Genomic DNA, 12,697 nt, shown 5'->3' on the forward strand with positions numbered 1-12,697 from the left:
AAACCTCCCCTGAGCAGCTCCGGGCCGGATCCTGCACTGACCCCATTTTCTGACCGGAGGAAGGAGCGGGGGAGAAGCGCAGAGAGCAGCCTAATGGCCGGGGGACTTTGGCTCTCCCCGCTCTGACACCCCCCTGCCGACATCACGCCTGGGCTGGTGGTTTTATTGCTGCTTCTGAGCAAGCCACTCAGCTCCTGCTGGCAGCAGTGGGATCGCTTCTCCCCCCTGCTCCTCTCTTCCTTCTGGGTTCTGAAGGCTACTTTTACCCTCTTAGACTTCATGAAGGATTTGAGTGCTTCCTAAACTTTGTGTGTGCAGCGTCCCCAGCGTGTGGCCGCTGCTGGGGTGGACACCTGGCATGGGACACCTCTGAGGAGCGGTCGGACTGGAGGCCGAGCTGAAAGCGGTGTGCTCAGAGCAAGGACACCAGAGCAAACCTTTCTGAGGGAGCGCTTTGAGTTCTGCCCAGACCCACCTGCAGCAGCTGAGGATCTGTCTGAGCTACAACCGAGGCCAAACCTCCCAAAATTAGTGAGAGGCCAAGGATTTGGTTTTGAGTCTGGGTTGTGTTTTGCCTAGAGGTGGCTCCAGCTTCTCCCTCCTGGCCCAGGAGAGCCTGGAGCAAACCCTGCAGCTGATTCCTGTGCCCTGGGGAGAGCAGTCCCATCCTGAGTGACCTTCTGGGTTCAAACCACTCCAGCGTCCACCCCCAAGGTCTCCTGGGTCGTGTGTGACGAGTTCAGGGCGTGGGGGGTCCTGGTGGCTCCTTTGGTGTCACAGGAAGATGGGCTGGTGGAAGTGTGCAGGGTGCATCGTGCTGCTGCTCGTTGAGCGTCGCCAGCTTGGGCTCTTGGGAGGAGCCAGGATGTTTTTAGCCACTTCTTAAAGGAAATGCTTCTTTCTTGGCCCAGTTTTGGGACTTTCTTGAGGTGTTCCTTCAGGGCAGGCACTCTGGAGGCTGTCAGGAGGTGTTGGAGATGCTTCCTGGAGCCTTGTTTTCCGTCTGAGTCACGTTCGTTGCTGCTTCAGTGGCGTGTCTTGTTCAGGAGGAGCTCGGCCCAGCTGGAGGAGAAGATGCTTTGCAGTAGCTCAGAGGTGGAGGGACCTTGAGGTCCATCCCCTCCTCCCCTGCTCCGCAGTGCTGGGAGGTTGGAAGTGCGCCGGCCTGGCTTGGGTTGGTGGCTGTGGGATGCTTGCTTGTGTGGGGGACGGTGGCTTCCCCTCCTCCTGTCCCCACCGTGGGGTTGTGATGAGGAGGTCTGTGTGTGGGTTGGGTTTTGGAGGGGGTGATGGTGTGGCTCATGGTGCTGGAGCTGTGCTGAGGTGAGATGTGTGGGCTTGGGGAGAGCTGGTCAGAGCCTGGGGGCACGAGGGCAGCTGGTAGATCACCAGGCTCAGCCTTAGCCTTTCATGGGGATTGCTCCCCAGCATGGCTTAGCTTGGAAGGGACCCCGAGAGCTCACCTTGTGCACCCCATCTTCCACTGGTGAGGCTGCTCAGAGCACCATCTAGCCTGGCCCTCGACACTGCCGCTGGTGAGGCATCGCTGGTGCTGAGCTGGAGCCCCAGGGCTGGCTGTAGGAGGTGGGGAGCTGGACTGCAGACGCCTTGAGCACGTTCTGATGGCCTTCACTGGAGTTTCCTCCTCGCAGAGAAGCTCCAGCCGGTGCCTGCCTACTTGGTGGCTCTCTACATCCCGCTCAGCAGCCAGAGCTCAGGCTCTTGAGACCCTCAGTGCCCAGCAGAACCAGCTCCTGTTGCTCTTTGGGTGCTCAGCCTGGGTCCCTGAACTCAGAGCCACTGCCAGGCTCTGTGTGAAGTCTGCAGGGTGCTGCCTGACACCAGCCTGGACCTGCTTGGTGGATGTTCGTCTCTGCGAGCAGGAGAAGCTTTACCTCCTCGTGCCGTCAGAGCTGCAGGGCTGCACTTGGGATGAGAAGTGGACACCAAAGTCATCCCTGGCTGCTGCATACCGAGGGTGGAGAGGCCCTCAAACAAGGGACACCTCGGGGGAGCTGCTGCATGAGGTGAGAAGGATCACGTGGAGAGCTCCAGGGAGTTCTGCAGCTGCTGTCTGTGTTGGGATGGAAACCAAGGATCACAGAATCATCAACCAGGGTGGAAGAGACCTCCAAGAGCATCACATCCAACTGGTCACCCAACCCTAACTGACCATCCAGGCTCTTCCAGATGCTGCAGCAGGTTCTCTTGGACACCCTACAGTGAAGTTCACCTGGTGCTGCTTCTGCTGCAGGCAGACCCTCCTCAGAATGACTCCAGCTTTGTTCTGAGCAGAGATGAGCTTCCCCCTGGCCCCCAGTCACACAGGCTGCTGTGCAGCTGGGGGGCTCAGCGGTGCAGCTGGGGGGCTCGGCGGTGCAGCTGGGGGGCTCGGCGGTGCAGCTGGGGGGCTCGGGGGTGCTCCATGGGGGGCTCGGCGGTGCTCCCTGGGGGGCTCGGCGGTGCACCCTGGGGGGCTCGGCGGTGCAGCTGGGGGGCTCGGCGGTGCAGCTGGGGGGCTCGGCGGTGCACCCTGGGGGGCTCAGTGGTGCTCCCTGGGGGGCTCGGCGGTGCAGCTGGGGGGCTCGGCGGTGCACCCTGGGGGGCTCAGTGGTGCTCCCTGGGGGGCTCGGCGGTGCAGCTGGGGGGCTCGGCGGTGCAGCTGGGGGGCTCGGCGGTGCTCCCTGGGGGGCTCGGCGGTGCAGCTGGGGGGCTCGGCGGTGCACCCTGGGGGGCTCGGCGGTGCTCCCTGGGGGGCTCGGCGGTGCAGCTGGCAGGCTCAGTGGTGCACCCTGGGGGGCTCGGCGGTGCTCCCTGGGGGGCTCGGCGGTGCAGCTGGGGGGCTCGGCGGTGCTCCCTGGGGGGCTCGGGGGTGCTCCCTGGGGGGCTCGGCGGTGCAGCTGGGGGGCTCGGCGGTGCAGCTGGCAGGCTCGGCGGTGCTCCCTGGGGGGCTCGGGGGTGCTCCATGGGGGGCTCGGCGGTGCAGCTGGGGGGCTCGGCGGTGCACCCTGGGGGGCTCGGCGGTGCAGCTGGGGGGCTCGGTGGTGCACCCTGGGCAGCTTGGTGGTGCAGCTTTGGCGGTGCTTGGGCTGCAGGATCAGGACCTGTGCACACCCTGATGGTTGCAGCTCTGTGCCTTGGCTCTGGGTTCTGCTGCTGAGGCTGGAGGCTGTCGGGGGTGGCTGTGGCTGCAGGCGTTTGAGGGCCATGGTGGGTGTGGAAGCTCCCAGCTTGGTGTCCCTTTGGGTCTGGGTTATCGTTTGGCCTCCTGGAGGCCTCTGGGTTCTGTCTTCTGCTTCTCTTTAGGGCAGGCCGTGGGTGGGGTGGTGGCAGCCTGCTCCTGGCACGTGTGCTGTGCTTCAGTCCCCAAATCCAGCGCCGTGAGGGGGCTCTAATCCAGCAGGAAGAGGCCAATGGTGCTTCCCTTCAGGTGCTCCTAGCCTTGATTAAAGAGACTGATGATGGTCCCACGGGGCATGGAGCTGAGAGTGGCGAGGCAGAAAGTTGGCTGTGAGTGAAAGTGAGGGTTCCACAGCCTTGGTGACTGAATGTGTCACTCCAAGGTCACTGAGCTGGAGCAGGGCCAGGGAAGGGCAAGGAAGCTGCTGAAGGGTCTGGAGAACAGGGCTGGGGAAGAGCAGCTGGGGGAGCTGGGGCTGGAGAAGAGGAGGCTGAGGGGAGACCTTCTGGCTCCCTGCTGCTCCCTGCAAGGAGGCTGAGCCAGGTGGGGCTGGTCTCTTCTCCCAAGGAACAAGGGACAGGACCAGAGGAAATGTCCTCATGTAGCCCCAGGGGGACAGGACCAGAGGAAATGTCCTCATGTAGCCCCAGGGGAGGTGTAGGTTAGACATGAGGAACAATTTGTGTCCCTTGAGGGCTGTCCAGGCCTGGCCCAGGCTGCCCAGGGCAGTGCTGCAGTCCCCACCCCTGGAGGGGTTTCCAAGCCCTGGAGCTGTGGTGCTGAGGGCCATGGTTCAGAGGGGGCCTGGCTGTGCTGGGTTCATGGTTGGACTCTCTGACCTTCAAGAGAAAAGAGAATTCCCTTTGTACATCCAAACCTGTCTCAGCTGTGGGAGGAGGCCTTCACCTGCTCTCCTGGCCACCCACAGCAAGTTGCCCAGGATCACAATGTCCAGGCAGGTCTGGAGTCTCTCCAGAGGAGACCCAGCCTGGGGTCCCTTCAGCGTTGAGTTGTGAGTGTGTCTGTCCTGGAGCTGGCTGTGCCTGGGTGCTCTGGGGGTGCTGCTCTCCTCCTTTGCCACCAGTGTAGGTCTGTGGATCTGATTTCTTCTCTGGTGCAGGAGTGGCAGAGGGAATGACTCCTGTGAGACAGACAGGGAAAGCCCCAGCCTTGGGATGCCTCCCTGGGAAGGGGCTCTGGAGCTGCTGGGCTCCTCAGAAAGGAGGGAATTCAGCAGCTGTAGGCTACCCAGGGAGGAGATTTTGGGTTCCATCTCCTTCCATGGAGCTTTAGTCACCTGAAGGGGTGCAGATAATGACAGACCTCACTCTGCATCTGCAGGAGCAGCTCATGCATGAACTCTCCTGAGTGCTGCAGCTGGGTGATGGCTTGGAGAAGGGATGGAGAGATCCCTGGGGTTGGGGTGGTTCTCCTGTCTTAGTTTTACAGGGAAGCTGCTGAGGGGCCTGGAGCAGCTCTGGGAGCAGCAAGGCCTGAGGGCCCTGGGGCTGAGAGCCTGCAGCAGAGCAGCCCCAGAGGGGAGCTGAGCAATGCTCAGCAAGAGCTGAAGGGAGCAGGGGGGGCAAGAGGCTGGGGCCAGGCTCTGCTGAGTGGTGCCCAGGGACAGCAGAAGGGGCAGAGGGCACAAACTGGAACCCAGGAGGTTCCACCTGAGCAGGAGGAGAAAGTTGTTTGTTGTGAGGGTGCTGGAGGCCTGTCCCAGGCTGCCCAGAGAGGTTGTGGAGTCTGCTGGTGTGGAGAGCTTCCAACCTCCCCAGGGCACTGTGCTCCTGGGCAGTGTGCTGTGGGTGCCCTGCTGGGGCAGGGCTTGGGGAGCTCCAGAGGGGCTTCCAACCCCTCCCTGCTGGGGTTGTTTCTCATTTCCCCTCTTCAGTTGTCTCTTTTCCTTGCAGTGGCTGGAAGGGGGCTGGAGGGGGCTGGGTGACAGCCTTCCTGCCACCTCCTGTGGGACAGAGCTGGTGACATCATTCTAAATATAAGCTGGCTGTGGGTATATTTAGCCAGGCAGGGAGGGAGGGCTGCTCAGCCTCTGCTTTTAGCAGACACAGAGACATGAAGGAGAGCTCCTGGTTGCTGAGTGTGTTTGGCCCTCATCCCCATTAACAGCCTGGATTCATTTGATTAGTGAGGTGATTAATCAGATTTGTCAATGGACTGAGCTGGTTCCTGGGGCTCTGGCAGGGTCTGGCAGGCTCTTTGCTGCAAAAGGTGATGGGTTTGTGTTTTTGTTTCCTCCTCTCTCTTTGGTGGTAAATTTCCATGAGCCTGCCCCATCCCTGGACCTGCCTCTCTCCTCCAGCCAGGTGGGAGCCAGCCCAGAGGCTGCCAACCCCTGGTGCTGATGTGAAGCAGGACCTCAAGTTGAAGGGGAGCGTGGGCCAGGAGTCCAAAGTTTGACCCAAGGTGTTGGTGTGAGAGGAAGAGTTGTCAGGCTGGGCCTGGGCGAGGAGCTGGAGCCTGGGCAGTGCTTGCCCTGAAGCAGCATTTTCAGGACCAGATGTGGATTCTCAGTGGCTTTTCCCACCACCTTCTGGCGCTCCCCAACTCGATGAAAGGAGGCTGGAGCCAGGTGGAGGTTGGTCTCTTCTCCCAGGGAATGAGAACAAATGGCCTCAAGGTGCCCCAGGGGAGGTTTAGGTTGGACATGAAGAACAATCTCTTGCCCTTGAGGGCTGGCCAGGCCTGGCCCAGGCTGCCCAGGGCAGTGCTGCAGTCCCCAGCCCTGGAGGGCTTTCCAAGCCCTGGAGCTGTGGTGCTGAGGGCCATGGTTGGTGCTGCCCTGGCAGTGCTGGGGCCATGGTTGGTGCTGCCCTGGCAGTGCTGGGGCCATGGCTTGGTGCTGGCAGTGCTGGGGTCAGGGTTGGACTCTCTGATCTTGAAGGTCTCTTGCACCCTGCGTGGCTCTCTGGGGTGGCTTGTGGAGGTGTTTGGTGGTGTGTCTGTGAGTGCTGAAGCAGCCTTGGTGTGAGAGCTCCAGGGGAAGATCTAAGGTCCCAAAGAGGGAGGAATGTTGATTTGCAGGGTGCTCTAGCAGACAAAAGGTGACCTGCAGTGCCAGGGTGGGGGCTTGACCTGCCAGAGGATACCTTGGTGATAAGGTCCGGGTGGGGGCTTGCTCTGCCCTGCCAGGAGGGGAGGTGACTGCAGGTGAGCCGGGGGCTGAAGGGCAGGGCCCCCAGGAAACCTCCCTGTCCTCAGCCGCTCCGGAGGAAGGGATGTAGCCTGGATGTAGCCTGGGGCTACCTGGAACTGATGAGCTGCCTTGGAGGGCTTGGCTGTGAGTCCTCCCCCAGCTTGTGCCTGCCCTCCGGGGGCTGGGCTTCTGTCCCCTCTGCACTACCCAGAGCTGCTGCGGAGCTCGGAGCGGACCTCAGGCTGCCTGGCCTCGGCTCTCGCCTGCTCTGCCGGGAGTGAAGGTCTGTGCTGGTCAGCGGGACGGCCGGGCTGGTCAGCGGGAGGGCTGTGCTGGTCAGCGGGACGGCCGGGCTGGGCCGGGCTGGCCAGCGGGAGGTCTGGGCTGGTCAGCGCTGGTCAGCGGGAGGGCCGGGCTGGTCAGCGGGAGGGCTGTGCTGGTCAGCGGGAGGGCCGGGCTGGGCCGGGCTGGTCAGCGGGAGGGCTGGGCTGGTCAGCGCTGGTCAGCGGGATGGCCGGGCTGGTCAGTGGGGGTGCCCCGCAGAGGGATGCTCTCGGGGGGCTGTGTGGTGTAACTTGGGGCAGCCCCTGGGTTAAACCACAGGACTGACTTCCCTGCTATCAAACCACCTTTGTGCAGCACGTGTGGAGCTTTGTCTGTGAGGCCTGGCGGTGGGGTTGGAGCAAAACTGGAGACACCCTGGGGGGGTTAGCCTTCAGATCTGTGGTGGGTTGAATTTCCACCCCCCCAGCATTCTCACACCGATTCCTTTTCCCTCTGAGCCCTGAGGCGCTGGGATGTGGCAATGAAATCAGACCAGAGCTGCTGCTGGAGAGGGACTCTCACAGAGCCTGGCACTTGAGCTCTCTCCTTTCCTTCCTCAGCTTGCAGAGTATTTACTCTAAACCTTCAGCAAAGCTTGAGGAGAGCAGGGCTGGGGAGGAGCAGCTGAGGGAGCTGGGGCTGCTCAGTCTGGAGGAGGCTGAGGGGAGACCTCCTGGCTCTCTGCAGCTCCCTGCAAGGAGGTTGGAGCTAGGTGGGGGTTGATCTCTCTGCCTAGGCACTAGTGATGGGATGAGAGGAAATGGCCTCAGGTTGCCCCAGGGGAGGTTGAGTTGGACATTAGAAGAAAATTCTTCACTGAAGTGGGTCCCAAGCCCTGGCCCAGGCTGCCCAGGGAGGTGGCTGAGTCCCCATCCCTGGAGGGGTGTAAGAGCCATGGAGATGCTGTGCCTGAAGGACGTGGTTTAGCCAGGATGCTGGTCCTGGACCCAAGCTTAGTCTTGAAACTGGTTTTGTGTGGTTGGAGAGGAGTCTTGCATGGTTGCCCCGGGGTGGGGGTTCTGTTCAAGCCACCACCAGGCTCTTTGCAGGTGCTTTGAAATGTCCATGGCCTGAAGAACCTGGAGATAAATGGATGTGGGAGGAGGGAAGCAGATAGGAAAAGGTTGGAAATAGGATAACCAGCATGGAGCCTTCTTTAGGCTGTTGTAGAGCTGGGATCTGAGCTTTAAGCCCGACCTGACTGGCTGGAGGAAGGTTTTGTTTGCAGCCTCTTGACGTGTTAGCAGTTCAGGGAGGTGGTGGAGGTGGTTGGTGAGATGGAGGCCTTGCTTTGTGTGCTGCTTCTGCCCTGCTGGGTCACAGCCCTGGGACGGCTCGGGGGGGCACATGGTTTCGGGAGTTAATGACCTCAGGGAGGGGAAATGGGGGCTGAAGAGCACTTGGCAGGTGTGAAACACTTCCTTTTGTGCCTGATCGCCCCAGAGGAGGTGATGCTGGGGCAGAGATTACCTGAAATTGAGCCCAGTTTGAGTTCTGGTGGTGAGAGGCTGCTGCTGCTGCAGCTGAAGTCTCCTTCCCTGCTCTGAGAGAGGGATGAGGAAGAAGTCTGTGCTCCCCTCTCCCAGCTGCCACGGGCACAGCGTTGCTCACGTTGGTCAGTGTCACAGCACCACACTTGTCTCCTTCTTCACGCTGGCCCTGGCCCTGAGCAGAGAGGGGAGCAGGAGCTGTGTGCCCGGTGCTGAGGCTGGGGATTCCCTGGGCCGTTCTGGGCAAGGGGCAGGGTCCTGCGGTGCTTCTGGTGGGATGGAAGACCGCTGGAAACTGTTCCCTTCTTAAACCAGGTCTTTTGTGAAGCAGGAGCTCTCAGCTTTCCCTAAATCGCTGCTGTTGTTACCACAGAGGGAACAAAAGAATCAGGAGAGGAAGCTCTGGCTACAAAGCCTCTCCACCTGTGGCTTCCCCCGGGCCTGTTCCTCTGGCCCACTTTGCTTTGTGAGAGGAACAGCAGCGAGAGGAAATTGCTTCCAGAAATCATCCTTCCCCCTTTAATTGCATCTCCTTCTCTCTGGGGTTTGGTCCCTCTCAGGTGGCCTTCCCCCAGGAAGGGTCTGCAGGGGGCTCTAGCAGACCCAGGGTGTAATGTGGAGCTGGGGCTGAAGGCCCTGCTCCAGCCTTGCCAGCTGGCAAACCCCAGCCCCTGTGGCTGGTGCCATGGCTTTTGTCCTCCCCTTTCTTTCCCCCAGCTGCAGGGAAAGGAGTGTGAGTGCTCACACTGAGGATCTACAGCGCTGCAGGCTCTCCATGTGCTGTGGTAATGCCTCTCCAGTCTGTGCTTGGGGACTTTCTTCCAGCCTGAGGAGGAGCAGGATGCCAGGCTGGCCTGCACTGGAAGCTGCAGGAGTTGAGTTTCTTCTTCCAGCCTGGGAGTGTGTGATGGTCAGCATTTGTAGGCTTCACTGCAGCAGGAGGTGGGTTAGGAGGGGAGCATTGGCAGGTGGCTCCATACCCCAGGAACCCACAAGCTAAGGCAGAGTCCCTTGGGGGCATCCTCAGGACCCCCCAGGATGTCACTCGGCCCTTATTTCCCTGAACAAAAGAAAAAGACCTCCTTATTTCAGTATATTCAGCTCCTTGTTTCCCTGGCAGGTTCTTTCCCCCCTCTGCTCCCCTGGCAGATGCAACCCTCTGCTCTTGCTGTCACACTGGAGCCCAGGAGCAAGCTTGCCTCCCCTCCTGCTGCTCCCCTGGTGCAGCTGTACAGACCAGCCAGTGCTGGGCCTGGCAGAGCTGGAGCTGAGGGCTGTGCTGCCAGAGCAGGTAGGCACTGCCAGTTCCCTTGACCTCGTTTTTGGAGAGCTTGGCTTGGATTCAGGTTTCTGTTTAAATAAGATGTTTGAGACTGCTGTCCCCCCCTCCCCCTCCTGACTGTGCTGAAGCCTTTCCTCCCTCCATGGCTTTTTGGGGGGAAGGAGCAGGATTGTCCATTAACTTCCCTGGTTTGTTGGTTTACCTCCTGCTTGTAGATGATCCAGTTCTGGAGCAGCAGTTGTGGCAGCACCTTTGGCTACCAAAAGCACAATGCTCTGTGGGAAAGATCCTGCAGCATTTAGCACCAGGCTGGAGTTAACCCTGGGGACCTTTGTCCTCGGTTTTTATCTCCACATTAGGGGCTGATAAACCAAGTGGCTGATAGCACTCCAGACCTGAAGGGTGCCGTTGCCTTTGGAGGGTGGCAGGAGCTGAAAGGGCAGCAGAGAGTGGACATCATCATCTGTGAATGCTGGCAGGGCTGGCAGCCCTCTGCTGGGAGGCCAGGCTGAGAGCTGGGCTTGGGCAGCCTGCAGGAGAGAAGGCTTCTGGTGGCCTTCAGTGCTTCAAGGGCTGAGCAGAGAGCTGGGGACAGATTTCAGAGCAGGTTCTGTTGTGACAGGACAAGGGGTAATGGTTTGAACTGAAAGAGGGAGGTTCAGACTGGGGAGAAGGAAGAATTCTTCACTGAGAGGGTGGTGAGAGCCTGGCCCAGGCTGCCCAGGGAGCTGGGAGCTGCCCCATGCCTGGCACAGTGCAGCTCAGGCTGGTTGGGGCTGGGAGCAGCCTGCTCTGGCTGGGGATGTCCCTGCTGGCTGCAGGGGGCTGCCCTGGGTGACCCACCCATGATTCTGATCTGTGGTGGCAGGCCCCAGAGGTGCAGCCCTCCATCCCCAGCCAGGCAGGGGGGAAACCTGCCCAGGAATTTCCTTCTGGGCTGTAGGATCTTCCTGGACCTCCAAAGCTCTTCGTTTGGCTTGGCTTAGCTCTGGTGTTGTGAGTGAAGGTTAGGTGTTGCTGGGAGGACATTTGTGGCTAACCTGGCCTGAGCTGCGGTCTGGAGGCTGGGATTTCCTCTAGCTGACTGCTGAGCTTTTGCATTTGGATTCCTTTCCCGGGAAGCAAAGGCGATGGCTGAGCAGGTCAGGCTTTCAGATGGAGCTATGCTAATGCCGACACAATGCCCCATCGAGATGGGCTGCATGCCTGCTCCCGATGAGCCTTTGTAGGCTCGCAGGGCTCTTAGTCCTGCAGGTGCTCAGAGAAGAGCTTCAGGCTTGGAGACTGTCTTAAGAAGAAGAAATGGGGGGGGAGGAAGAAGAGAAAAGGAGGAGGTCTGGGAGGTGAAGCTCATCAGGTTTTGTCTTCATGCAGACCAGTGTTTGTCATTTAGCCTGGGGAAGCCTGAGGGCTGCTGAGGTTTTGGTGGCTGTTTTAGCATAAACAGAGCCCAGCTCTGGCTCAGAGAGGGAGGATTACTCCTTCAGAAGGGGAGAAGGCTCCAGAAAGCTGTTTGAGCAGCTAAGAAATGCTGGAGCTGCTCAAGCTCCGAATGAAAGTACAGCCCGAGGGGTTTGCTGTGACACACCTGAGGTGGTTCCATGTCCAGGAGAGCTGAGAAACTTTCCCCAGGGAGACTTGGGGAAGCAGTGTGGGGCCACAGCCTTGCAAAAGCCTGCCCTGCAGATGCAGACTGCTCTGTGCTGTGGGAGGGTCTGGGGCTGCCTTGCTGCTGGGTGCAGTCCTGCATCCTCCTGCAGCCTGATCTGGTCTGGGGCTGCCTTGCTGCTGGGTGCAGTCCTGCATCCTCCTGCAGCCTGATCTGGTCTGGGGCTGCCTTGCTGCTGGGTGCAGTCCTGCATCCTCCTGCAGCCTGATCTGGTCTGGGGCTGCCTTGCTGCTGGGTGCAGTCCTGCATCCTCCTGCAGCCTGATCTGGTCTGGGGCTGCCTTGCTGCTGGGTGCAGTCCTGCATCCTCCTGCAGCCTGATCTAGTGGGAGGTGGCCCTGCCCCTGACAGGGGCTTTGGAGTCCCTTCCAACCCATTCTAGGGGCCTGTGGTTCTGTGATTTGTGGGATCTGTGCTGAAGGTTAGAGCACTGGAGGATGCTTTTGGGCATCAAGTGGAGGACATAAGAGGATGGATGGATGGATGGATGGATGGATGGATGGATGGATGGATGGATGGATGAGCTGGTGCCACCTCACTGGAGGTGTATTTGTCACCACTGAACCTCTGCCACCTGTAGTTTTCCTTGCAGGGCTGACAAACTTGCTGAGACTCCTTCAGGTGATGAGGAAAGAGTCATCAGTAGTTGTGTCCTTGTTCATTCTGCTTCCTCACAGGAGGAACTTGCTTGCTGGTGGTGTTGGAGTGGAGAGCTTGGGGAAGCAGAGCTTGGGCTTTGCAGTTGGCTCAGGATTGGGAGGCTGTGCTCCACACTGATGAACGGCTGGCTGATGGCTGATGATTTAAGCCTTAAGCATGGTGGCAAACAGCCAGGGCTGCAGATCCAGAGCTGTGAGGCCTTCCTAAGTTTCTCCTGAGAGAGGCAGGTACTTCTCATTCCTTCTGGGCTGCTCAGGAGCTCACTCAAGTGCAAAGAAAACCAACTTCAGGTCCTTCCACCCCAGTGTGGAGACTTTGTTTAGCTACATATCCCTGCAGGGTCTGTTGAAATGAAGGTTCTGGCTGCTCTGCAGCCTTTCAGAAGACACCACCAAGCCATCCCCTCACTCAGGAGAGGTTTGCTCTGGCCATGTCCATGCTGAGATGTCACTGTGGGAAGTTCTTGAGCTTCCCACCTCTGCCCTGCTCCCCCCAGAGGTACTTGCCCTGGCTGCTTGAGCACTGGGTGCTGTTAGTAGGGACATTTGGGGGGGTTGGTGTTGCCCTCACTCTGGGTCCCTGTGTCCATCCCTGCTGTGCTGCAGGCTCCTGCTGCTGTGGCTTTTGGCCCTCCCTGATATTTACACCTTTTTTTCTCTTTCCTTTTGCATGTGTTCCCGGCTGGGCTGCAATAGAGAAGAAGAAAATGAGGTGAGTCCAAGTGGTTCCTTTCCTCATGCAGCTCCTCAGGGAGGTCCCAGCCTGGCTGCTTTGTCCTGTAGATTTCTTGAGTTGACAGCAACTGAGGCTCCATTTAAAGCAAACTGCTGTGTCCTTGGTGCCTCCAGCTCAGTGGTTAAGTCCTGGGGAGCAGGGAGCTGCTCCCAGTGCCCCTGCTGCCACCTGCACGTGGGAATGGGGTAGCAGAGCACGGTGGT

At 59.7% G+C, this 12,697-nt stretch overlaps 1 protein-coding gene across 3 annotated transcripts in view; it reads left to right on the forward strand.

The window, feature by feature from the left end:
- The window catches only part of SETD2 (SET domain containing 2, histone lysine methyltransferase), a 54,269-nt gene that overhangs the window by 879 nt on the left and 40,693 nt on the right, over window positions 1–12,697 (forward strand). For 2 of the 3 annotated variants that reach the window (XM_068145800.1, XM_068145802.1), the window contains exon 2: window positions 12,431–12,470. In XM_068145800.1, coding sequence (XP_068001901.1) covers window positions 12,431–12,470 — 40 coding nt within the window. The remainder of the gene's footprint in view (window positions 1–12,430; window positions 12,471–12,697) is intronic. The other variant, XM_068145801.1, reaches the window with a different exon arrangement.

The sequence above is a fragment of the Melanerpes formicivorus genome, unplaced genomic scaffold, assembly GCF_026170545.1.
Source record: "Melanerpes formicivorus ecotype bairdi unplaced genomic scaffold, bMelFor1.0.p_v2 SCAF_13, whole genome shotgun sequence".
Lineage (NCBI taxonomy): Eukaryota > Metazoa > Chordata > Aves > Piciformes > Picidae > Melanerpes > Melanerpes formicivorus.